A 27,440-nucleotide genomic window follows, 5' to 3' on the forward strand; every position below is an offset into this window, starting at 1 on the left:
CACGATTACTCACCAGTATCACCGTTGCAGTTACGCCACACGAGACAGAACATGAAACAGAAGCCACGGGGCCATCTTGACCTTCTTCTGACACTTCAGGTTATTTGCTTGTGTTTAAGTAATAACACCAATCATTCAACAAGAGAGAGTTAAAAAAAAAAAAAAAAAAAGAAATCTCTGCACTGTAGTGGTGTGAAGACAAGAGCAACAAGCAGAAGCAACAATAAACAGATGTGTGCAGAGGGCCCTGGATTCTTGAACGTCCTCTATTTCCTCCTCTGTGGTGCCACTCTTCGATGTAATTCCAAATTCCAGCAAGAAACATGCTGACCACTTCTTAAGCCTCTCTTCTTCATAATTAGTGTTTGATGTTCACAGAACATGCATTAAAAAACACCACTGCTTTTACTGTGGATCTCAGAAGAATGTTTTTTGGCACCGATGTGACTTTAGTGGAACCACTCGCTTGTGCTAATAAAACTGCGGAGCTTCTCTTTAGCCAGCGCGAATTAGGGTTAGAATGAGGTTGGTTTAAAGATTGGTGTTGGGAATGCATCATCCTATGGAAAGAACAACGTGTGTGTGTGTGTGTGTGTGTGTGTGTGTGTATATAGCTATAGTGGTGTTGTTGGTGGTGGTATGTAGGGTTCATACATTTCCCCACAGGTTGCAGCTTGCCACTTAAATTAGGCTGTCAGTGGCCTTTTATTTTTTTAATGAACTTCCCTAAACTGACAGGAACCGTGAAGTTCCTCAAAAGTTGTATTGTCACTTGTTTAGTTCGCCGTGGCTTCAAAACTTAAATAATGTTATGTCACATGTTAATGTGTCACACTCTTTCCCTCACGTGTTTCATACCGACCAAACAGGTCATTAACGTCTCACACACACATTTTATTGCTCTGTAAAACATAGCATGAGCGTCATTTGTACTTACACTCATCTACAGCTTCTTTCCTTCTACCTTTCTTTTTTCTTCATCCCTCTCTCTCGCACATATCCATCTGCTTGTTTCTCCTGTCAATGTGCATTCTACAGTGCTGAAATCTATCCAGGTGCAAATGTTTGGATAGGACTCGTGCTCTGGCATGAGCAACACGGCTCAGGGGATACAATGGAGATTTTTCAGGTATATTCAATAGCAGGCCTTGTAAAAATGAATAAACTTGGTATGTCGGATGCTATATTGAAGTTATCTATAAAGCATGATACGTCTGGATCTTCTTTATAGAAGGATCTATGCCCCTTGTCACGAGATGTAGTGCCTTGTCTTTGTGATTAATACACATATGTTATGTCTTTCCTTTATATGCTGAAAACAGCTAAAGATCCTCTAAAGAGCACAATAATCTGCATATGTACATGCCAATAACACAGTTGTTCCAAACACTAGCTGCTACACTTGGTGAATCCCAAAATAATGATTCAACAACATACAGGGTAATAATTTTACTGAAACAATATCTTGTAGGGCCTTAATACATCAAAGCTGGTCTAATAGTAGAATTCCAGCGGAGCCTCAGGCAACATAGTGTACCCAGCTAGATACCTCAAGATAGAAAACACATGTCCACAGCCATAATGTTGGTGAGTGCTGCTTGAGTCTGGTCTTTCAATCATCACACTGGTGGTTTTGCATGTTTTGCTTCATTAACTGCATATTGTGTGTATCGTACATTATTGCTGACAAGCTTCCAAAGCACACGTAGATTATTTTTTATAAACATTTGTCTAATTCTGCAGGGAGCCATTAAGTCTTCTTCATTTATTTGTGGTAGTTTCACTGCCATCACTCAGTGTTCAAACTGTTTACCAGAACTGTTTTAAATAGTGTAGCTGGTGATGCGTTCAATGATGCTCCACCACACTCCAGTGAATGACAGAAACCTGGCTTCGATTCCGTGATGGCTTGCATAATCGCTAATGTAATGCTGTTCAGATGCTGACTTTCAAATGTAATAGAAGTCATTTGACAAGTTGGACTTATTTTCAATTACCTGCTGTAGTATTGCTGAGGGGTACATGATAACGTTTATACCACTCCCAGGTTTGCTGGCTCCATTTCCACATGTAATAAACAAACAAAAGTGTCTCTCATCTCATTTTGTAGCTTGACAAGAGAGTGAATGAGCCCATTTCCCAAAATGTCCGGAGTTAGCAGCAGCAGATAAAGAGCATCTTGAACATTTGGAGTCATGAATATTCACCCTGTGAACGTGTGGTTAGAATGAACTTTAAGGTGCTGTGTGTTGTGTGTGACACATTGTTACATTAGTAATATGAGCTGTAAGAGAATCTGTGTATATTTTGCTTTTGAGAAATTTAAGGTTTAAAAGCAAAAAGAAAAATATAACAAATATAACATGAAAAAAAAGACATTTTTCAACAAAAATATATATATTTTTTTTTTTGCAGGGATAATCCTTTCTACATTAGATAACCTGTTATGGCATGTTATAAGTCACTGTACAAAGCCGCTATTAACTTGTCAGGATCCACAGCATATTTAGCCTTTGTGTGACACAGTAAATTCTCTGCTCAGAACTGAAACAGTGAGTGGGTGTATTAAGCTGGATGAAGAGCAGGCATGCCTACACGTCTCCATGCTTTGTTGATAAATGGCAAAAAGGCACGCCGTCTAAAAGAACCATTGGCGTGGACGACTAGGGCTGATTTGATTTATGCACTGATGGACAGAGGCCCAGTTCTGGCCTGTGGATACTGAGGTATACTAAATAAAGTGTAGCCTTAAAATAGCTGTGTAAAATACTACTGTGCACAGCATAATGACGGAGCAAGTCTCTTTTTGGAAACATAAAATCACTATTAAAGCTGAGTGAATGTAGTGATCACTGTGTTTAGTCTTGTTTCTCACTTAGCTCTTTCCTCTGGATACTGTCAAGAATCGCAGAGACATACATAACTGCATCTTGGGTATGTCACAAATATTCGATCTCTTTCCTGATCCAGTTTGGAGCTTATGCGAATGTTGTGTTATGTGCCTTTTTTCACATTTTCTTCTCCCTTTGGTAACATATAGTTCAATTCATTCTAACTAAGTCATTAATTTTCAAATGAATCAAGACTCATTGAAATCAAATAAATGATTTGATGGACAGATGAAATGAGCACACATCTTGTGTATAACAAACACACTCGTGCAACTATAAAAAAACAACAAAAAATTGAACTTTATTGTATTAATACAAAAGTATTTCCCCTCAGCCAACATACAAATATGCTCACTGTGTAGTTTATCACCCAACCATGGAATCACACACAAGATACAAACAGTTTTAAGACTTTGCTATAGTTACAAGAGAATGATGAAGTTGATATTGAACACATAATATTAAATTGCTACAATAGCTTCTGGTTGCTTTCAATTCATACAAAGGAAATGCTGGTTAGTCCTTTTACAGGGTAAAGAAAAAAAACTGCATATATAAACATAAACATACAGCAGCTTTGATATTGCTGCTGTGAAATAGCCATGGTGAAGTGAAAGTGAAAGAATATATGGGAAGAAAACGTGTCAGCTCTAAACAACAGAGTTGATGTGATCAAAGTTTCAAATGTACATTTTCCAATACTTTGATAATTCCCTGAATTCAAATGTTGAAATGACTGAAAGGCTGCATAGAAATGAGTTAAGAAGCACGTACATCTATATATCAATATTTTTATTGTATAAAAGTATGTAAAACTATATAAAAGGTGTATGAAACAACATTGGTACAAAGCATAAAATACTGTTTAAAGTGGAGTGTTATACATTAAGATCCACATATTCAAAAGAATTAATGTAATTCTGTATTTGTGAAGTAGTGTTTCTCTCTTTTACACATACACTATTGTTCTGAAAGACAATGCAGCCACCCTGTAATGCAAAGAGAGAAAGAGCCTGTTTTCACAAACACACATCTACTTTGGGAGACATCTCAACTGCTGCTGTTTTGTTGCAGAGAGGGAAAACTTGTTAGTTGGTATTTACAGTATGTGCATCTTTTAGAGTGTGTAGCAGTACATTTGGTACACACTCAGTTCACTTCTTTGGTAGCCTCTTTGGAGTTGTTGCTGTTGACGTTGGTGAGTCGGACATTCTCCGGCCCTGAGCCTCTCTTGTCCCGTGCTTCTCCCTCCACGTGGAACCCAACCATGAACTGGTAGATTAGCACACCAAGCATGGTGCCAATAAATGGGACAAAAATGGGCACCAGGAACCAGCCACTTCCAATCCTGAGGAGTTACAAAAATAAGGGTTACTATACAGAATGAGTTTTTATTTCAATGATGGTCAGTAGATAGTGAGTGCTGTGAGAGTGTTCATTACACAGTTAATGCTCAAAGTGCTTAAAGTCTGTGAACTTACGTGAAAACGCCGCCGCCCCACCCAGCTATGGCAGTGAAAAGACGTGGGCCGATGTCTCTGGCAGGATTGACAGCATACCCTGAGTTAAAGCCCATAGATAATCCAATGGCCAGAACCACAAATCCCACTGTGAAGGCCTCCAGCCCTTGGGGGATGGGGTTGTTGTATGGATCCACAATAGCCAGAATACAAACTATCAGTGCTGCTGTGCCAATTAGCTGTAGAGAGATACATGGAAAACAAAAGCAGAGTCAGGCACTTAACTTGTATCAGTTACATTACGGAAAGTTTAATGTTGTGCATTGCACGTATTTCTGCATTTCACAAAGATTACCTGGTCAAAGAAGCCATTGATAAGGGAGAGATGGGTTCCAGGATAAGTAGCAAAGATGCCAGCTGTGGAGTTGGGCCCATTAATATCAAAACCTCCGGTGTATTCGCACAGAGCATCTAAAGGAATATGAAAAACAAAACACAGTGTAAAACATTTTCTGTGATTGTTTATATGACGCAGTTGGTCTTTATGAAACAGAAATCTGTTCATATGTGGTTGGAACAAGACATTTTCTAAATTTGAATTAAATTGGACTCATCCCTCACCATAGTACATGGCATAAATTACGGCAGCACCAAAAAAAGAACCAATTGTCTGAAAGAGGAAGTACATTGGGAATTTTTTCCAAGGCTCTCTTCCCAGTACACACAGGGCGAAGGTTACTGCAGGGTTCAGATGGCCACCTGAAAAATGGGACAGTGACCGGATGTCAGTGCGTGTTATAAACCAACCAACATATGGGATAATAACATTATAGAAACATGGCAAATAATGCTTTAAATAGGCACAATGTAATTTTAAATAGAACTGATGGTTACCTGATACCTGGCCACAGACCAGGATGCCCAAGGTGGCAGCAAAGCCAAAGGCAAGATTGACAGTGAGGAAAAGGCCGTGAGAACCATTGCTCAACACCAGCTGGGCCACAGCGCCACAGCCGAACATCTGGAGAGACAGAGACGAATAGCAAGTTTACATTACTTCCTCATAGACTGTGACGTGCAACATCTTATCAGTTGTTTCTGCCTGAATGACAGTGATATCTGCTATTTTTCTAGCATTTTTCTACATTAGTGCTTTGTCAGCCAATCACAGTCATGATAAGAGGTGAACTGAGGGTGAACGAAGGGTTTATTATCAGTGGAACCAGGGAAACAAAGACACATTAAATCGGTTCCGCTCAGAATTAATAACCAGCTCTTTTGTGATGTTAATGGCACACAGGAGTACACTACACCATACTGTATGTGCAGAAAGGTCCATTTGAATGAGGGAAACTGTTTCCCCTTTTTTTTCCCCCCTCTGGACAAAGCGACAAATTCAGTCAAAAGGTTTTTCAGGAGGTGTCGTCCTCAGCAGCAGAGCTGCGTGGGCTTGTTTTGTGATAATGTGCCTGTGCTGTGTCTTCTTTGTGTGTGACTGGTCAAAGAAATACAGCATGTGTGGTCCACGATCAGGCCCCTGCTCTCTCGGTCCCCCCGATGAGGAGGCTTTTACAGACAGACCGCACGACTCAGAAGTTGAGGTTAGGTTGAGCGAACACTCAGATGGACTGGCGCCTGAAGGGTTCATCATCACTGGGCTCAGCCTAAACTCTTTTCCACCCCTGATGAGACCAGCCATTACTGGAAAAACCTGATATTTTTAGAGTGCGGGTGAACGTCTCCCTGATTTATTCCATGATACAGAAATATAAATGCAAAAACACAGGACTTTTGACTTCACTGTTCTTTAATGTCAGAGGCATCAGATTGTAAATGATGGGCCATTAGCTTTCAAGTGCCAACTTCCCTACTTGGATCATATTGCACTGGAAAGGTCTCATTTAAATGCAGCAGTGAACGTGGGAGCAGAACGTTTTATTCGTAACGGTGTGTGTATTTTCTCTTCGTTGAGGAATGACAAAACCTTGTTATGTTGCAGTCAAGTTAGAGCATGCTGCACTCCACCACCCGCTCAGCCAACATTCAGTTGGTTTGTTGAACTGGTCATGTGGCTACTCCCAGCTTTTAGCATAGCTGGGGAGTTTATAAAAAAAAAAACCCTGAAGCAGTCAGCCTACTGAGACACACATTTGGAAATTGTTTGAGAGTTGGAGGCAAAAACTCTGCTGGACAGTCTCTAAATCACTACCTGTGTGATCTTTTCAAATTCACGATGAAAGGCCCCAGAAGCCCCCCTGCAGCTCCTCTCCAGGTCAAAGCAGGAAACAGGGGTTTGAAGTGGAAAATGAAGAGCACATTTTTGGAGACATTATCTGACTATAGGCAACAAGAAATCTTATGAAATCCCCTTTGAAAAGAGTAACCTGTCAGTAACCTGACATTATACTAGAAATGTAGAAATTCCACTGTACGACGGGCAGAGAGCTGAGACATCCAAACACACTATTCATACATTACATTACTTTGAAGCACTTTGCTTTGCTGAACTTGTCACTGGTAGAAAAATGTACTGACAGGTTTATATCAGGAGAGAGAAGATGGTAAACAGAGATAATGACAGGGCCACGGAGAGACTTCTGCAATCTCAGTGAGAGGAAGTGAGACTATCTCACGTACAACCAATACCAATTGTTCTGCCATTGACCCTGTCAGCTCCGTGTACGTGGCTGTGACATAGAAACCGCACAAAAATTTGTAATGCCGAATGTGGCAGAGCACTATTATACTGTTATTTTCGTAGGAGGCAAATGTGTTATTGTGACAGAAGGTGATACTGTCAATTTCACCAGTTTATCTGGAAGTTGCGTCATGGCAAATGGACTTCCTTCTGGTTAGGTTGAAACCTTTCACTACTCATCCAAGCTGCTTCTTCAGTCTGAAGATAGTTGGTTAGAGACCATAAATTTATGCTCCAGTTTTGGTTTCACTCTACCCCTTGGCCTGAATAGGCTTGTTAGGTGAAACAATGGAAGGGGAGGTTGTGAAGGATGTAACAGCCACACCTCCACCAACCCCTCTTATCACCTCAAATGGGTCGTTAGGTGCAGATGTGAATTTACCAGTTTACTCTCATCCCTGTGCGAACCTGCCTCGACCGTGGACCAGATCTGCTTGTCTACTGCTGGGGACGAATGATCTAACGCCAGGTGAGTTCACCTCTCCTACCAAATGCATTGCTCACAAACCCACTAGAAAGACTACGTGGGCTCATGAAAATACGCCGACATGTGGCATGTAGTTTGGTAATGCTATGTGGGACTTGAATAGATCCTGAAGGTGCAGCCACTGCAGCAACAGACTCCAATCTAGATTATTGACATGAATCGATCACTCGATCAACTTCGATCCGCCCAGATTTACCTGGTTAGATGCTGTGAATTTTTAGTAAAATAATTGCTCCATCGACTTTGAACTGTATTTTTTAAATCTTTTCTTTCTCTCTCTTCAGTCTTGCTCCCTGCAAATCCTGATGTTGTGGTCCTGTGCTGCCGTCTCCTGCAGATCACCCTATCTGAAATAAACACTTCTCCTGAAACACTGAATCTGTCTCTAAAAACATGTTCCAATAAAGGTTTGTCCATTGACAGGCTCGCTTCACCTGACTCACTTTGATTAACAGCGTTATTAACTATTTTCGCAACATGTGTAGGACTGTGATCAGTTGACATTTGATCTTGTCCTAACAACAGAGTGAAACTCTGCCAACACATTCCAGACTAAAGATGAACAGTTTTGAAACTACAAACATTTGATGTTATATTTATTTCTATACATATGGTAATAAGTAAAACCTACTATTTTACACCACAATTTAGTTTTTTTTCTCATTTCAAAATGAAAAACAGTTGCAGTAATCAAGTACACAGACCCTCCCAGTGCTGCAATCAATACACATGCAATCATATGTCGTCTGTTAAATAACTGCACCACACCTCGCTTTCCTGTCAAGAGTCACAGTACATGATAAAATAGATTAATAGCACTAGATATCTAACTTAGCCAGCCCTTAGCTTTTACATATAAGTTGTTTTCCACTACATTTCATGTGCATACAATTTACTTGATTATATTTAAGCACCTTGAACTTCCAAGCTCATATAAAATACTAAGAATAATCTTTGTTTGACTTAGATTATGTTTTGGAATAGTCATGTCTACATCAATTAGTAGTGGCATGCTTCTGCACCAAAACCGAGCGTTGACTTCTAAATGAGTCACTAAACTCAGCACAGCGAAGGTTAAACCATTACAGGAGCACTTAGGCTGCTTACTAAGCTGTTTGTTGTACTAGTATTTAAAAAGTATTAACTTTACTTCCAGGACAGAGCTACGAATAATTCTTCTGGATTCATTTTACCCTGTTTAACTCCTGTCAAACACATTTCTGTTGTTTATTTGACCAAAAATCTTGAATGAAAAACACATGATGGAGACTTAATGCTGACACCTTCAAACTGTTTGTTTACCCAGTAAAGGTTTCCTTAAGATGTTCATGCACTCCCTACAATCACTGCTGTTTATTTTAACCTGAAGCATCTTGATGACTGAGGCAAAGCTGGATGACAAACTACTATTCAGTCAAATTTCCTCTTGGTCTCTTGGAATGCATCAGTCTGTGGTAAAGCTGGCTACGTTACTCATCCTTAAAAGTCCAATATATAGTTCGATGCCTGTAATACTGACTTTGGCATCTGTGTTCTTTTACACAGTGTACCCTGTAATATGATGAAAGGGCGTCATGAGGTTTTGGCGTGAGGATCCTGAATACCTCTTCCAAGCGAATGTTTTTGTGCTGTCAGAAGCTGATTTTCTCCACAGCACCAGCAGCTCTGACTAACATGTCACTTACCTGTTTCTCTTAAATCACTTTGCTAGTGTTTATACACTTAGCGAGCATTCAATCACACATGACAATATAAAAATGACAATGTTAGAATAAAAATGCAATCATAAGTTAGTAACTGAAGCACTAAACAAACAATGTCAGCATGGGGAATGATGTGAAGTTACACGCATACACAAACACTTACCACAAGGATGAGGGTGCCTAGACACTCTGCCAGGGACTGCCGAAGCAGCAGGTTTCGGATGCGAAAGAACCTTGCCATTTTGTCCAACAGCACTTTCTGTCTGCCCATCTTGCTGGAGGCTGTGGGGACTGTCAGAAGTCACACGCAGTAGGTAGATTGGGTTTTCTCCTGTGTTACTGTGCACCCGGACGGACCAGACTCTTCTTATAGAGGCAAGGTGGGCTTGAGCTTAGCCCCACCTTCTGCACCACACCTCCCTGCTTGTCACAGTGATTCATTCTGTTTTCCCACTGGCCCTCTCAGTCCCTCTCTTATACACACAGGAACGCACACACACCGCACTTACATATACTGCACATTCCTACTATTACTTGTTAGGTCCTTCCTGAACCTCATTCAATAAAATGCAACCTTTACATCACACAAATATAATTATTTGTTGGCATTTGGAGATGCAAAAGATGTATCTTGTTTTTCATTATGATCACATCCTCTCTTCTTTTGCAATCAGTATCTTTATTAGATTATGCAAACCCCAAAATAGTGAATCTTAGAATACGTTACTTGAAAGATGCCAAGCAGCCTCAGATTGAATGTTGCACAACTAAGAGTTGAAATAAAACAGACACCCACACACACACCAAAATTTGTCCACACAAGGAAGTAAAGACGTGCCCTCACGCACTCACATACATGAATGAATGCTAATCTGTTTGCAGCACTCCCAGGTTCATTCCCACTCATCTTTTACACTGTCCTTCACCTCACTATCTCTGAATCCTTGTTTTGTCGCCTGTCTGCAACCTCATTACCATATATTGTACTTTCTTTGTCTGGTTTCCATAAAGCTGAGAGAGTGTCTGCACTTTTAAAAGCCCACAGTAATGCCTTTATCTATAGGAGTCGGTGTTAGTTAGTGTACTCTGTTTAGAGATCTTTATTCTCTTTGGGTTATGCTTATTTTACTGTGATGGTGGAGTACATTATCACCTGAATCACCTTATTATTAGACAGAAAAACACTAAATAATCAGTTTTATAGCATAGTTACCGTATACACACATTTTCTATTTGTAGTATTACCTCAAATACGAAATTTCCGAGGCTGACTAAATGTGTCCCCTTATCTAAGAAAATTCCACTTTGCTGAAGGAAATCTGAGTTACAGTGCTGGTGACAACTGTATCTGCCTCATGAAAGTTAGGCAACTGCTCACAGCAAAATGTTTCTGGCAAGTGGCACAGAGAAGGGAGGGGCAGGACAAGATAATAGGGAGTGCTGTCTTCTGCAAAGGTAAATGTGAAATTGGATGGAAATAAAAAAGCATAAAACATTCTAGACACCTGGACACGTCACGCCAGGTACTGCACTTTCAGTTCAGTGGAAAAAAAGGTAGTGACTCAGTAGTGGTGCTGATCTTTGGCCTTAATGTTTTTCCACTGCCTGCATGTAATCGGGATTGGACGTTTAATTTCCTTTGCGTAGAAATTAATATGTGTGCAAGGTTTTGTCTTATAGTGTTGTCGTGCACGTTGTTCTCCGTACTCTGTGCTGAGCGCATACCTGGATAGATTTCAGTGCCCACGGATAGTGATAAGAAGCTGTGTCAAATCTGCTTTATTTGTATGGTTCTTATTTTTATAAAGCTACGCTGGATCCTTTTCTCTTGATCATTCTCAAGCCACAAACGTCACCGCTCAAACATCCTGAATCCAAATCCAGTCATTTAACAACTGGACGCTTTTTAACATTAAACATTTAACCTGACCACCCATCATATTCCACAAGGATAGTTCTAGGTGTGTGTGTGTGTGTGTGTGTGTGTGTGTGTGTGTGCGCGCGCGCGCGGGCACATATTTCTACATTGTTTTGTTTTCCTGTTTCAGTCGATTGCTTTAGGCTTCCAGAAGGAATCCCATCTAACACAACAGAGGAGCTGCATTTTTGGGCCCACATGGTTTTAGGCAAGTTTTCTGAGAATAGTTTGGCTCATGAAACAGGACAGTAAATGGTAAAGCGAAAAGAATGGTGGTACCCACAAACATTAAAGAAAGCTATAAAACCCACAGGAATTTCTATTCACACTCTGCAGTAACTAACTTCTAGCTTTATGGTTGTCATATTGGACACAGACTAGAGTTGTTCATATTTACGTAAAGCTCCTCTTTAAATAGTCACATGTTTCCCTGTTTTGAATGTTTGTGATTGATGACCATATGTAACATGTGTTTACCAGATGTCTGTCTCCACTAGGTGCGCCAAGGTGGCAGTTGTTTTCCAACAGGTGCTGGATGACACGACAGGTGTAGACATGTGAGGAAAGATTGATTTCACTCAGACAGCGCAGGTTGGCATACTGTCTCACGCCAGACGTGGATTTTGAAAATAAAGGATTAATACACTTCATTCCAGTTTAAAAGTCTTTCCTTTCTTGAGCTCCTAGGACGGCCTTCAAAATCCGACTGGCTAGGGTTTTTCAACCTCTTGTAAAACACATGGAACATTCTTAGATCTCTAGTGGTTGGATGTGCGTAGTCTGCAACAGAATAGTAAGCATAGGATGATGAACTACGAAGCATGATATCATTACTAATGCAACATGAGTACTGCCACGTGAATGCAATTCTGAGAATTTGGTGGTACTACACTTTCTTGCTAAATGAGGTTTCTACGAAAACTTCCTGTAATTGTGAACATTGTGAAGTTTTGACTCAGCAACTGCTGATTGTGATTGTGTAACATGTCACAAACGTACTCCGATCATCACTTTGAAAATATAATTGACCCCATCTCTGCGTTGGACTGGCTGAATCCTGCACATAAAGCCTGCCTCTTGTAGGTTTCAGCTTTCACTATAATGATTTGGACTTCAATGAAAAGTGTGTCCGTTTGGCAGTGAAGAGCTGCTGTGCTGTCAATGCATAATCATAGAACCCACTCAAAGCTCAAAGATTTGTGCAGTAGGTTAAGAAATGCACAATATTGATGTGGTACCAATTTTCAGGGACAATATTATCTAGCCTAACTTGGATTATACGTCATTCAGATGCAACTATTATTCTGAAAAGTACTGGACAGTATGAATAGAGAAACAAGATACAGTGTTAAAATGTATGTCAGATCTATGGGGTCTAGTACATTATATGCATAGGGAGGGGCTTCTTGTTTATTTTCATCCTAAGAAACATGATTTTGTGTGCCTAATACTTTGTTTGACATTAAAATAGATGCTCCATCTTGGGTGGAGGTGTATTTGCTCAGATTCACACCGTGCAGGTTTGAATCAGAGGTGCTGCACAGCAATGATTACATAACATGGCTGAATACTTCTTGTCCGGCGTTGTCTTTTTTTTTTTTTTTTTTTTTTAACTTGAGGATAAGTCTTAATCCCTTGTCTAGGCTTCTTGTAATTGGACCAATGCCTACAGGTGACTGTAAGCAGCACTGACTGATTTTCTAGAAATGGCAATCAGTTAGACAATCCCAGTTTATGTCAGTTTTCTAAGAATCAACAAGCCTGAGACTGACAAGTGTAGTTAACGGGCAAGTCTCTGCTTGCACATCACCTTCCAGTACTTTCAGTTTAACTGAAACCAAAGGGCAGGTGAAGATTTGAAAAACATCATACATGAAACATTCCACACATCAGATCTCTACATCGATCAGAGCGATAAAGTGCAGTTCTTCCTGTTGAATTACCAGTTTCAAGATATGTGGACAAACATGCTCAAAGATGCAACTGTTTCCTTCCTCAGTAACCTAATTTACTTGTTTACTTGTTTTTTTTTAATTGAGTAATACAACAAATGTAGCAGAGGATAAATGATGCTTTAGCTGTGATTTGCTTCATCCAACCAACAATCCAATGCTAAAGAGATCAGCTAATCTTTATATGTTTGACAAACAATAAGCAATTAACCACATAACAAATGCTCATTTTCTCATGTCAACTTCAACTTTGTAAACATGCATCATTATCAGAGACACATGACCTGGAGGAAAGAAAATCATCAAATACAAATCAAAAAGTCATTTATTAGTCATGAGACAGTTACAAATACTTGAAGGAACAGATCTGTGGAAAGTGGTGTGTGAAAAACTGTGTAGTCTAAAATGACCATTTTTCAGTTCTGGCCTCGATCGATTTGACCAAGCCCTGTCCCATGACTTGGAAGTCCTCCAGTATTGCTTCGACATTGGGAACGGTGTTTACTTCTTCCCCCCTCACCTCCACTCTTCGAGCAGATACCTGCGACGTCTGCGATGCGTGATAAGAAAGGTTTAATATTAAGGTTCGAAGGTTAGCAATGATTTAAGATAAAGTACAAGTGGATTAGACTTTACCTTAAAAGGCGCTGGGATGAAGGCCTTTGGTTTCCATAAAACTGCAATCACTGTTCCACCATAAGGATCACAGAAGAAGAGAGCCAGGTCTCCAAATGCCTCCTGAAAATAAATGAACATATGCAATGCATTCAGTTATTTATTACAATGTTTATTGAATATCAAGGAGAACATCAAATAACATAATCAAATAGGCACTTTACCCACAACTACTTAGTGAGCAGCTCTTGGACTGAGCTTTGGAGCATCACTAATGGCACAGACTTGTTCACACAGTGCACATAATGTATTGGTATTGCATGGGGAGATGGAGGAAAAAAACGGACAGGAAGCGTGACACAGACAGAAAGAGAAGAAGGGAACACAAAGAGAAGTTATACTTTATGTTCCTGCCAAGGTCATTAAGACCCCATTAAACATGAGTCATGCGCACAAGAATGTATGGAGAGGATGAGGAACACAGACAATATAAAGCCCAGTGTTGAAACAGTAAAGTTAACAGGAATGTCATCATTGTTTCTCGAAAAGCTACAATAGAGAGGTGGCCTAGATGTTGGCGCTTTGTGAACAATGCAAGTGCAGCCTAGTTTCAGTGGGCATATCTTTTCTATGCAATTTCCTTTTAATGCCAGGAAGCTATTGAACGTCAAATAGATTATTCCTCTGTCCTGAGCTGCCTGCTTGTAACTTGCATGCGTAAATCCTGCCACGCAGCTTTCCCCACGTCCTGTGTTGAGAAGTTGTTATTAACGCCACACCTTCCTTTTAACATGAAATGTATTCCTGACTAATTATACTCACTCTGAGCTCTGTCAGGTAGAGAGACACGGGGTTGTAGTCGATGACAGGCAGGGCTCCTCCAGACTGGGCCAGGCCACTTGTCACGACACCTCTGCTGAAGGTGACAGTGGGAGGGTCTACTGCCTGACTGAGCAGAGGAACCTGCTTGGGGTTCAGGTGAATCAACACATCGTAGGCATCCAGAGGAGGACGCATGGCCACCTGATAAACACACATGAATGAATCACAGTGCTCAAATATTGCATCACAGTTTGTACAGTCAATGGAGAATTTCTGAAGTGATGGAGAGCTGTGCAAACAGGAGTGTGTGCTTTTTACAAACCCTGACATCCTGCATCTGAGTGCCGTCCATCAGCTGGCGCTCCACGACCTTCAGACTCTCTGCAGCCACCACCACCACACGCTGCAGCATCTAAACACACGACCAAAAGTTGCTTTGGGCATTCTCAAGTATTTCAATAAAAAATATTCTCACGTCATAACATTGAGACCTTGTGGCTGCACAGCTGCTAAATGACAGTAGAACGCAATTTCCCAGCACTCATAAAATATGACTAACAATTGCAGACACGAAAAGGCAATAACAATGAGAATAACATTAGAAAGCGCCATATCCAGCAATTGTAATACAACGAGTAATACAAGGAGCCGCCTAACGTATTTGTTTTAACCAGTCTGATAAAAGCACGCCCTTATGTTTTTTCTGCATTAGTGCAAAGGGTCACATAGATAAACGACTGGAATCAAACACAGGTGGTGTTAGGTAATGTCTTCTGGGCTAAACTGAATGCTGGAAAGCACACTGCGTGTGTTAATCTCTGTGTCTTATTTGGGATCTCGGTTTCCATGGCATTCAATTATGTAACAAGCACGATAACAGCAAAATAGTGGAAACACCTAGATTTATTTTTGATGCAAAGTGTAAAATCAGCACCCTCAAGCTTCGGTCAAGAATGAGTTAAAGATGACTGAATAGTGACAATGACCCTCTTTTTAGCGAATGGTTCTCCACAAACCCATACGTTTAAGCGTTTTAACCTAATGATGGCTACTCCCCCTCAAAGTACAACAGCGTTTTTGTTCTGCCACTGTCGTTTGACAGATGGACCAGATTATAACCAATTCATCAAGATAATATACTTTCAATTAAACTCACTTGAAACCCCTTGTGTAATGTGAACTAATTAACATTTCTGTGGCCATGGTCATGCTGGTATTTTGATGATAAGAAGCATCTTGTCTCTTCATAAAGCAACTCTATTCTCATTCACTCCGTCACAATCTGCTCCCTAGTGGACATTTATATGTACTGAGATTACGACTAACAACAACCTGAACCATCATTCACACGCTTGTCTACATCTACATGCAAGCACAATTTCGGCTTCAGGAATCTAATCTGCGTAGGTGAACACGTTAGACAAGAGTTAAACAATAAACATACAGTACATGTCACCTGAGCAGCCAGATAAAGTCACGTGGAAATCGAAGGAGATGGCTGGGATTAGACATAGTGAATAAACCCCAAGATGACGTCCCTGTCAGGATGTCACAGAGCACAAACTTCCTGCTCTCCGCCATCATTACAAAGACATGTGCTGGGAGAGGTTCAGTGTTAAAGTAGGGCTTGTAGGGGGAGTGCAGGAAACGTATCTGGGTCAGCGGTGCACCATGGGCTGTTGTGTGTACCTTATCTGTACACTACTGTTTTCTGCTGGACTCTCTTATATCTCCGCTCACATGCAGACAGAGGAATACAAAACAAAGTATCTACCTTATTTCATTACGACAGAGGACAGCAATGAAAAGCAACTGGTGAGCTTCTCCTATCGGCCTCCAAAAAACTGCAGTTGATGTTGATTTTGACGCTTGTTAGAGTAATACATACAATTTCTGCATTTTCAGATCAATGACTTACATGAGGTTTTGGAAAGGCTACAGAATAATCAATTTCCAGCTCTGAGAAAAAAGCATGGCTTTCTGCCTGTGGTATGTCTCCCACAAACTCTGTCTCTTTGAAAATGACCTCAACTTCTAATTGATATAATCGATCTGTTCGGAGTAATACGTTAACAAGCTTTCTAAAAACCGTTTACTGTTCGAATATGACCGGTAAGTGCTTCATATCTTTTCAGTGTGATCCAGGAGACCAGTGCGCACTAAGGAAAGGCTCTAGGATTGGAAAACTATGCGACTGCTCTTTGCCAAGAACATGCAACTCTTTTCTACATCGGTGCTTGTGACTCTCTCTGTTCTAGTCTAAAAGAAAAATGCTGTAAAACGTCCTACTCAGCTACTACATGACGTAGTTCAAGTATTAAATTTTATTACTTATTTCCTTTTTTGTTTATTGTCTGTAATATTTAAAGTTTTTTTTAATTCAGTATTGAGATCAATCTATTAAATGTGTTATGAGAGTGGTGTGCTTGTTTTTTTTTTTGTTCGCTGACCTGTACACAAGGTGCTCGTTTGGTCCACATTGACAGTTTCTTGTCTTTAGGCGTAGCTATAAACATGACGGGCAGAGACTCTCTGGAGGCCATGAAGTCATTCTTGATTTCTGTGTAGTCGGCCGCTGCACGTGACAGAAAGGTGAACAACAATAAAATTAGGCAGTGAAACAGCGATGCGTACAAGCAGGATGTCAAAGTATGTAGGGTTTGTTTGTGTGTGTGCGTGTGAGAGTGCTTGCCTGTGAGGTGGTTGTTGAGGTTTACGATCAGCGGGTTGTTCCTCCAGTCAAAGGAGGAGAGAAGGTGAAGGAAACGAAGGAAGCCCACCTGAGGAGAACTGAGGAACACAGAGACTTTTTCTCACATGACCTACTGAACGAACAAAAGGAAGTGACAAAACTAAAATAAAAAAACAAAAAACAGTTTGACTGAGACAGGTGAGGTGGACAGATTCCTAAAAAGCAGAACTCTTTATTACCCAGGGGGAGTGAAGGGTGCAGGCTGCAAAAAGAGTGATGCCACCAGCAAGTCTGCTGTGTCCTCTGTAATGTCTTCACTGAAGAGTTGAGCCCCCAGCCAGCGCTTGGCCAGGCGACACACTGCCCCAAAACACGGGTGCTGCTGCTGGAGCCTACCAACAACAGGATGAAGTTCATTAGACAAAAAAATAAAAAATACAGTGGCAGAAAGGAAAACGAGTAAAACAATGCTGAAGAAAGCAAAAAAGCATTACACTACAAACAAAACTTAATGGTTTCACACAAAAACAGAGACGCTGAGTGATTTAACTTTACCCATGTAAAGTGCTGGTGAGGAGAGGCTTGTGGATTGTAGCCATCTCCAGAGCTTGAGCCTCCTCATTATCCCTTACAACCAGCAGGCCTTCGGCATTTACACTCTCCCTCAGCACCTGAGGCTCCCGATGGTACGCCACCTGGATGCGGAACACCAAGCCATCCTACACAGATAGGGATGATTAAACTGTTTAAATCGAAACGAAATACTGTGAACTGCTCTGAGAAAAAAAAAAAAAAAACTGTGCAACTCACCTGGATATAACACAGACTTATAATTAGATTACTTCATCACAGTCAAGTTTATTGGCAAGTGTGTGACATGTACATGAGCTCAAAATACCTTCCAAACATCCAGGTGTGTGGGGCTCGGCCTGCATGTGTAATTATGATGTTTCTTCAGCAACTCTCCCAGTTTGATGTGGAAGGCAGTTCGGATATGTCGGATAGCAAGGCGATCGTGAGGCCACTTTCCACTCCCCTCCATGTGGCAGATCACTACATGAACATGGCATAATGGTGGATGACTTTGTAGAGCTACATGTCTAGGATGAAGAAGCTGTTTTTTCCCTATTTCATAATAATTTAATAACTCAGTTCTTGTCTAATGTTACCTATCGTCAGACATTCAGCTTCTCCAGCAAAAGAGAAATCGAGTGACGATCTTTTTCAGTGTGAGTGAAAAGTCATGCACAGTACACTCTTTCTCTCTCTTTCTTGAGTCTAAAAGGAGTTTTCCACATTTACAGCTACACGAAACAACTTCTTCATTTGTTGCTGGTGATGAAGCACTAACCTGTGATAGGGGTGATATAAGCAGGGCATGGTTTGCCGTCCTTTGGCACCAATGATCTCTGAGTCTTTTCTCTGTCAAAGAAGGAGTAGTCCAGCTTCAGTGGCTGAGGGGGGAAGACCTGCAATGCAAAAATCAACAACAACAATAAAACATACATACACACAACCAATTACCAATAACCTAACCTAACAAAAGCACATTTAATTGCACAGCGGTAATGCTTAGAATTACAGTAAAATTATTTAACCTTTAGTAATACCTCCTCGTAAGAACAAAACGTTTACCTGTGTATATCTGAGAGCAGGGTGGGCTCCTTGCACTGATGTGATGGAGAGAGGCAGACCCTCCAGCCTCCACAGTTTTCTACTCAGGTCATCATAAGACTGAACAACCAGTAAACTCTCCTCCTCTCCAGTACTCGGCACCTATGGCGCAAAATGTACATTTAACACGTGTACCTGTACATTGTAGTGTATGCATTGTGGGATGAAAAAGAAACATGGGCAAAATCTTTTAGTTGCATAATTTTTTTGTTAAACAACGTGGTTTTAAATTAATTACACCACAATTTAAAAGTCAATTTCAGAAGGAATACAAAACAACAAAAGTAAAAGAAATTAAGACAAACATAAATTAATGTTTATTTACTTTTTTCCAATTAATCCCAACATCTCGCATTTGACTGCTATCCAACGTTATTATTCATGAGAAACATTTACATTTAATAAACAATGAAGAACTTTCAGTTAATAAATAAACAATTGTTTCATACTACCTCATTTCCTATCTGGATGACGTCATCAACCATCGCCGCCACATACCGTACACAGGAGTCGGGGAGAGCAGCATGTCTGGCGGGCGGACAATAAATATTTCTTTAGTTTCTACTTTGTTTTCCAAAATAGCCACATGATAGCCTCATGTTCTGTTACACGAAGCTATCATTGTCATATTCTCTCCGTGCATTTGCCGAAGTGAAACAGCTCATCATTACCCCACAGACGCACCAATATTAGTTAGCATGCTAATGTCGCATTAGCACCTGACATTAGCATTAGCATTAGCTGAGGAAATTATGAAGCGCACAGGGAGGAGACGGAGCTCTGTGTGGGACTGCTTTGAGCAAGTGGGCAACTTCGTCCGCTGCATGAAATGTGACGCCACACTGAAGTACTGCGGCGGAGCCACCAGCTCCATGATGAACCACATGAGCAGGCACCATCCGTCCACGACACCGCTAGACGAAGACGAGAAGCCGGTGATTTGCACCGTGCAGTGCACGGAGGAGGAGAGCACCTCGGACGTCACGCAGGTCGCCGTCATGTCACCCAACATAAACATGACTACCAACCCCCCCGAGCGTGAATACGGGGAGAGGAAGCGCCTAAAGCGGAGCTCTGTTTGGGACATTTTCATCAAAGTGGACGACGAGGTTCATTGCACTATGTGCGACACAAAGCTGAAATACAGGAGCAGCACCACCAGCATGATGTACCACATCAAGAACAAGCACCCTGACACTATGCCTAATGATGGTGTGTCTGTGGCAACACATGCGGAGGTCACTGAACTTATCTCCAGGATGATAGAGAAGGACCTGCTTCCCATCAGCGTAGTTAATGGGGATGGCTTTCGTGAGTTACTTGCATACACTGTGCATAATTATAAAATGCCATCTGTTAGCGATGTCACGCGACTAATAGAAAGTCATTTCCACGAGAAGGTGGAGGAGCTTTTATTACATCTGGGCAGAGTGGAAAAAGTGGCCCTCACTGCCGACTTTTGGACAGCCCTCCCATTTCAGAGGTACATTACAGTTTCCTGTTCATTCATAACGGATGACTGGCAGGGGAGGTCGGCCGTGCTGCAGACACACAAGCTGCCGTCAGACAGCCACACTGCTACGGACACTGTCACAGAGAGGCTTCTCAATACTGTGCAGACCTGGGGGATTGTTGGGAAAGTTACTGCATGTGTTCACAACGACATGCAGGGTCACTTGTCAGCCCATATGTGCGCACGTATCACCTGGGACTATGCCGCTTGCTTTGCCACCACGTTGCAGCTAGCAGTCAGTGATGGGCTGAGTGAGGATCTAATCCGCATCATTGTTGCTGCAGGGAAACTAGTAAAGCACTTTAGTCACAACTTGCTGGCAAGTGAGGCCTTGGAGCAGAAGCAAGTTCAGATGTGCCTGCCGCAACATAAACTGATCCAGTCAAGTAAGGCTAGATGGGACACCATCTGTGACATGTTTGAACGCTTGCTTGAGCAACGGTGGGCAATTAAAGCTGTGCTCTCTGATCGCACAATAACCAACAGACAGGAAGCCCAGACCCTTGAGATCGAAGATGACTGCTGGCAAATAATTGAGAATTTCACACCAGTACTGGCAACACTGAAATGGGCAACAACGGTCATATCTGCTGAAACAGAGGTGTCCATTTCAAACATCTATCCAATCACATTCAGCCTCATTCAGACTCACCTAGTACCAAAGGAGAATGATGTTGAACAAGTCTCTGAGTTCAAGCTAAAAGTTCAGAAGTCTCTTAGAAATCACATGGAGGTAGGCATATACTATTGGCATGTACTACTGTTTATACAACTCTTAATTACTCTTATTCATTTCACTGTTTTACTATACAGGTTGATTCTAATGACCTTGCTTCTAAACCAGCTCTAATTGCTTCTATGCTGGACCCGCGTCACAAGCATCTCAGCTTTTTGACCCCCACAGGGAGACTCGCTGCAAAGGTTAAACTGCATGAACTGGTTTCAAAATTAGATGTGATAACTACTACTGTGGACACAAAGGATGAACAGCAGGAGACCCTGGTTACACCTGATATTAGCCATGTGGCTGTACCCTCACAATTGAGAAGCGACACCAAAAACACCATGATGTTGCTCCTCGGTGACAACTACAGTTCCTCCTATGCCACAGACTCAGAGGCTCAGGTAGATTACTACTTGAGAGACATTGCTCCCTCATTGGACATAAATCCTCTGGATTGGTGGAGGGTAAATGGACCAAGATTCCCTAAACTGGCCACTCTGGCAAGACATTATTTATGTATACCTGGGCTATCATTGCCATCTCTATTGTCTGAGGCTGGGCAAGCATTTGCAATCATGCGTACAAGACTGAGCCCAGAGCATGTCGACATGATGATCTTTGTAAACAGAAATACGTAATTTGCTTGACCCAACATGCTAACGTACACCAACTTCATAGACAAACATTAGCAAGTTAGTAACAAGCAAGAGCAATGCAGTAGGCAGTGGGTGTGCGTTAGGTACTTTACTGGATGGCTGACATATCTTGCTTCAACAGTGTTCATCACATCAGCAGTGCGAATACATGACTAGAGATTCTTGGCGTTCAACGTCACACAGCAGGCGTATAGCCACATCTCTAGTGGAGACATCAAAGCTGCAGTCTTTCATGTGCCTCATTTACCTTAGCACAGGTACAAACATATGAAATATGACAGACTATATGTCTTTTAAGTAGTTTATAAATCAGGATAAAAGCTTCCGAAAAAATAATGAAAACACGACAGCATACTGAATATGTTTAATCAACACAGCTAGAAACACACTAACCTAAAGAACTACTGTTTACCCCTATTAATGTGATGTTTGTTGTGTTTGCAATGTTCGTGTACAATGAAATACTTACAGCTGCAGCAGGTGTGTGATGATCTGTCTAGGGACCAGTCGTTTTTGGCACGTGCTTTTGCCATCCCACAGCACAGCCTCAGTGATGGCTCCATCTTGGAAGCGACGCAGCTCGGAGCGAAAGCCCCACAGCTGGCGAAACTCTGCTGCCTAGTTGACACATACATATGGTTAGATTATTATATACAAAAATACAAAAGCATTACTTAAAAAAATAGTTTACCAACACAAATTTTACAGGGCAAGTTTATTGCAAAGTTACGCTGGATTTGAAAGCAAATGTCTTCCCACATTGTAGCACAGCTGATATTGCATTTGCCTAGAGCAGGGGTCGGCAGCCCGCGGCTCCAGAGTCGCTTGCGGCTCTTTTATCCTTATAGAAGTTTTGAAAGATGGAATTCATCCCCGACACCTACATAAACATGAAGAAATATGCATTTGGAGTCCTGTCGATCTTCGGATCCACATAAATATGTGAGCAGCTATTCTCCATCATGAACTCTGTTAAAAACAAACACCGCTCACAGACGACAGCTTACTGTCCTGCGTAAAGATGAAAGTGACTTCGTACAGCTCCGATTTGCAGATGCTATGCGCAGAGGTTCAGGAGAACAAGTCCCATTAACCAGGTAAAAGAAATATTTATTTTTCATTGTTTAGTGACATAGTGCTTTTTTTCCAATTTATTTTTTTAATTCAGGTCAAGGCTCTGCTATACACTCCGAAAGCCCAAAGGCGATATAAGGATGACGGCTCACGGCATTTTTTGTTTGCTACATGGATAATTTAAGTTCTGCTTTTTCATTCATTTGAAAGAGACTTTCAACTCTGCACGTTTGTTTTTTTTGTTTTTTTAGTTCAAAATGTGTTCATTGCATATTAAAATGTAATTTTCTCTGTAGCACTTCATGGATTTATAAGCAAAACACTATAGTTGTTTATACAAAGCGTAAAGGTAAAATATCAGTAACAATATATGCAGTGTTATCTTCACTTTAGATGTCAAAAAGTATTTGCGGCTCCCAGTGTTTTCTTTTCCGTGAAGACCGGGTCCAAATGGCTCTTTGGGTGTTAAAGATGGCCGACCCCAGGCCTACAGTAAAGTGACCTTGTACCTCAATAAGAAAAATACTAACTGAACACTGTGCATGCCTGCACATGCACACACACAGAAGAGAGCGACAGGTGACATTACCTTTGGGCTGTCTGCAGGGGGGCCTCTTTCCAGGACAGAGGCTGCCAACTCCGGCCTTAAGAGAAGGCCGAAAGAGAGAGGAGGCTGAGCTTTGTATTTTGGGGCTTCGCTCTCCACAGACCACTGTGGTGGAATACAAAAAAAGTTAAACAAATTCAATAAAATAAACATTCAGATTAATGCAGGTAAGTGTTGAATCAAAAATTTAACTCTATATATGTAGTAATTTTGATTTAATGAGGACAGTGTTAATAGTCGCCTAGCAAGTTATGAAATAAATGCACGCTCTGCCAATGCAGTAACCCAGACTACAACTACTGAATGTAGAGGTTTCTCACCTCAGGGTCGGGAGAGAGTGAATGGGTGAGGAGGCAAATCCTTTGGCCCAGTCCTTGTTGAAGCAGTGACAGAATAAAAGGGAGCACGGTCTGGACATAGTTTCCACTGTGGTCCATCAGCTCACTGAGGAGATTCAGTTTCTTACAGCTGAACTGGAGCTTGACCAGATCACATAACCTGAGAGGGAGATGACAGAATGAAGACTGAAAGCTGAACCATCTTTAGCTAGTTATGTATTACACAAGATGTTGTGGATCGAATCAGTTTTGTTGCATTAGACGAATGGGGCCATACTGGAATACGTGGTCGCTTGTCCTTATCATGGGTTTAGGGGTCATGAGGAGGGCATGAAACCCATCTACTGTAGGATTGTCCCAGAACTGTATTGACACAGACGCCTCATGCTGCAGCTGGAAAACCAATTTGAAAATGGTCAAAGCATGCTTAAACTCACCAGTAAAAACTGATCTTGTTGTATATTCTCATTTGTTGTGACAGCAGTTACCTGTTTGTAGGTACAAGCGGTCATGTCAGCACACATGTTGAGATGTCCCGACGGGTCAACAAACACGACCTGAAACGCACTGTGGAACTCTGCAAGAGATGGCTTCAGAGGAAAAAAAGTAAGATGAGAAATGATGATTAGTTAAAGTAAATGAAAGTGTGAAGAAACTACACGTACAGGCCTATAGTTTAAAATGTGTACAGTAGTACACTCACAGCTGTAGAGTCTGGATCTTTGGCTAGACTAATCCCATTCACTGTCAGGTCTGTAGATGCTGAAAGTTAGAACAAGTGGTAGGTAAGTTACATAATATCAAAAACAATCATAAGTAAAACTACAGTTTATCATTTTATGCTTTACTTTAAAATTTCTTACCCAGGAAGTTCAAGCTGTTTCGAAGCAGCTGATAGGCCGTCATGGTGTTACTGATTCTGTGAGTGGTTAGCAGATAAGCCAACAGCATTGAAGCCAAGAAGCCATTAAAACAACCAGCGCCCTGCAAGACATCAGGAGAGCAATACAGAGGTGAGGTGAGAGAAACATTGTAAAATGAAGGAAACAAGCTTAGTGCAACAATTAAGACAGCTAGTACAAGCCCCCCTACCTGGTCAAGCTCTCTTTGACGAAGCCAGACTTTGAGCAAAGCCACTCCATCAGCAAAAGCTGAGCACTGGGAGCTCACAGCAGAAAGAAACTGGAGGTGAGCTCGGGGTAGTAAATCCCCCAAAACAGAGCTATTGTAATGTGGAGTTGGAGGTTCGCTGCTCTCTATAAGAACAAGAAACAAAATTAGTTAGAAACAGACTGAAAGTAATACGGTAACTGGGGTGGATTGCATTTGGTTAATTTGTTGTATAAATTATCAGTCTTACCAGACTGGGAGGTCTGTAATCCAGTGTACCACTCTGTCCGTATATTGTTCCTTTGGGGATGGAAGCGGCTGGGCTTGAAGAAGCCAGGAGGTGGACAGGCATGAACCCGCACGGTAAAGCTAGAAGAGTCTTTCCCTGATGGAACAGATGGAACAATGCAACAGATCTCGTTTCATAATCATAACCTGATATAAAAACGTTTTAACCTATGCAAAGAAAACAAGTTGCTGGTAAAATGCAGATATCAAAAACTAAAGTGCTCTTACAGTGCGCTGCAAATCGAACGTTTAATACCTGGAGGGGTCAGCAGAAGAACAGGTCTGAGTCGATTTCCATGCAGACAGGAGTAACGCATGGTCCCAATGTCTGAGGACGATGTGAGATACTGGGCCAGGCCTGCCAGGTATAGAGCCCTCTTCCTTGGGTACCTCTGGTTTATGACGTCCTTTGGGTGGAGAATGTCCTATAAACAGAAAGACAAGCAGTCAGGAGACATCAGTGTCTCTCTTATGATCTGCCCAATGCGATCAAGGCTTCAAGTGATGTATTTAAGTAAAAAAGGGGGACAGTAACTTACAGCTGGGATGGTGACAGCCAGGTCCGCCATGACGCGTGGTTTGATGCAGGTGCCTAGTGGATAGCTGCCGATCAGATCAACAGAAGCTGGAGGCGCCATGTGGAATTTTCCCTTTGATGTTTTGGGCACCAGGAGGAAAGGGATCTTAACTGCCCCAGACAGCCATGACAGGTCGCTTACCTGAACGCAGGTAAATTAGTTAGTTTTTAGTTAAAAAAAAAAACTAAAAGCATGGTTTGGAGTACATGATGTCACCATGTGAGTGAATCTGTACGCACAATCAAATGCTTCATACCTCAACCTCTGGTGAATCCGGTACAGCCTGGAGCAGCTTGGTGATGGTTTGTATAAAGGAATCTATTTGCTGTTTCCTACGCTCTCTCAGGGCGACCTCTTTGAGCAGCTCCTCCATCTGTTTTTGGTGATGAGATTAGACACATTACCAGGTGTGTAACGTTTGTGCAGGTACGATTCACATGAGGTAACAAGCTGAGACATGACTCCGATTCTTCTTTTCATGATCATCGGGCTGAGGTCTCACCTTCATTTTGAGCAGGCTGCAGTGAAACAAGCTCTCCGCCTCTTTCAGCTGGTTGAGCTCCTCTGCAGTTGGAGGTCTGTACAGATCGCTCCGGGACAGCTTCACCGGCTGATAGACCACCTCCTCCCCGTCAGCCCCCTCTGGTTTACTCCTTTTGGCTTTCAGGGGAGCCTCTTCATCCTGCTTCTCATTTGTGGAGTCGGTGGGAACCATCTGTAAAATAACAGTACATGTGTTGACAGCAGCTCGGTTTCATTCAAAAAATTAAAATGTCGTTATAATATTAGTAGCAAATGTGAATAATCGAGCCACAATGAAAATAAACATAACTAAATAACAACTAAAAACTCACTGAGAGCTATGTGGCTAACTATTGAATCAGAAGTACGAGTTGTGCCTGTTGTACAGTCAGTTTCTCTTTAATTTAACATTGTACATTAGACACAAACTTACCAATATAACCTAATTTATAAATAGTGGTAAACCGTGCAACACTTGTAGTGTCGTTTCCAGGGAGTAAACTGAGCCATGTGTTAAGCAGTAGTTAGCCGCTAAAGTCGTGACGGATGTCGCCAGTCTTACCTCTGCTGGGTCCTCTGCCACCGTAAGCTTCTTTTTCATGTTTGATCTTCTTTAAAAAAATAAGAGATGTTTCAGATACTTTAAAAATTTGATCAACACTGCTTTTCCTTCATGCTGCTCTCACGTGTGTAAGGGGTTAGCCAAACATGCTACCGAACTAGTTACCCTATTGGTGCAGCAGCAACGGAGCTGAACGGTGATTGGTTCTCTGATCCTCGAGCGTCACGTCGGCTTCAACAAGGTAGGTTGCATTAGCAGTGTGTATGGTACGTCGAATGGTTCCCACGGACGGGGCCTGCAACCCGCGTCTCCGGGCTAGTGGATCAATATGTGGATATTAAGAAAATGTTTTAACACTCACAACAGTGAGCAAAATAATGGCAAAAGACTTAAACCACCGCAAGTTCTGTGCACGACCAGATGAGGTGGACGGCGCTGCTCCATAACAGAGTCTGATAACTATCCAGAGGAGGGGTCCTGAAACGGGATTAAGTTTGAGTAGAGTGGGTGAAAACATTTCTGCAAAGACCAGACCTATCCAGACTGCATGGTCCTA

At 41.6% G+C, this 27,440-nt stretch overlaps 3 protein-coding genes across 4 annotated transcripts; 1 reads left to right on the top strand and 2 right to left on the bottom strand.

The window, feature by feature from the left end:
* Positions 1–3,169: 3,169 nt before the first annotated feature.
* aqp3a (aquaporin 3a) lies at positions 3,170–9,595 on the bottom strand. The gene is made up of 6 exons (XM_026343789.1): positions 9,403–9,595; positions 5,246–5,372; positions 4,973–5,110; positions 4,707–4,822; positions 4,373–4,590; positions 3,170–4,239 (listed from the first exon to the last, which is right to left on the bottom strand). Exons 1-6 carry the CDS (start codon positions 9,508–9,510, stop codon positions 4,041–4,043), a joined length of 906 nt encoding a protein of 301 aa, XP_026199574.1. The 5' UTR covers positions 9,511–9,595; the 3' UTR covers positions 3,170–4,040.
* Positions 9,596–13,416: 3,821 nt separating this feature from the next.
* nol6 (nucleolar protein 6 (RNA-associated)) lies at positions 13,417–27,042 on the bottom strand. The gene is made up of 26 exons (XM_026343341.1): positions 26,885–27,042; positions 26,303–26,515; positions 26,057–26,173; positions 25,762–25,941; positions 25,479–25,647; positions 25,185–25,319; positions 24,917–25,080; positions 24,688–24,808; positions 24,528–24,586; positions 24,313–24,414; positions 24,102–24,217; positions 23,807–23,984; positions 23,469–23,591; positions 22,275–22,423; positions 19,365–19,440; positions 18,874–19,014; positions 18,590–18,707; positions 18,137–18,291; positions 17,794–17,957; positions 17,478–17,630; positions 17,239–17,336; positions 16,997–17,121; positions 14,869–14,958; positions 14,547–14,747; positions 13,746–13,847; positions 13,417–13,659 (listed from the first exon to the last, which is right to left on the bottom strand). Exons 1-26 carry the CDS (start codon positions 26,921–26,923, stop codon positions 13,510–13,512), a joined length of 3,438 nt encoding a protein of 1,145 aa, XP_026199126.1. The 5' UTR covers positions 26,924–27,042; the 3' UTR covers positions 13,417–13,509.
* LOC113150708 (zinc finger BED domain-containing protein 1-like) lies at positions 19,451–22,268 on the top strand. Of its 2 annotated transcripts, none has more exons than XM_026343342.1 (2): positions 19,451–21,158; positions 21,239–22,268. In XM_026343342.1, exons 1-2 carry the CDS (start codon positions 19,665–19,667, stop codon positions 21,785–21,787), a joined length of 2,043 nt encoding a protein of 680 aa, XP_026199127.1. In that variant the 5' UTR covers positions 19,451–19,664; the 3' UTR covers positions 21,788–22,268. The 2 variants fall into 2 exon arrangements, with proteins under 2 accessions (XP_026199127.1, XP_026199128.1); XM_026343343.1 differs by having other exon boundaries at positions 21,270–21,356.
* Positions 27,043–27,440: the final 398 nt, after the last annotated feature.

The sequence above is a fragment of the Anabas testudineus genome, chromosome 9, assembly GCF_900324465.2.
Source record: "Anabas testudineus chromosome 9, fAnaTes1.2, whole genome shotgun sequence".
In the NCBI taxonomy this organism is placed as follows: Eukaryota; Metazoa; Chordata; class Actinopteri; order Anabantiformes; family Anabantidae; genus Anabas; species Anabas testudineus.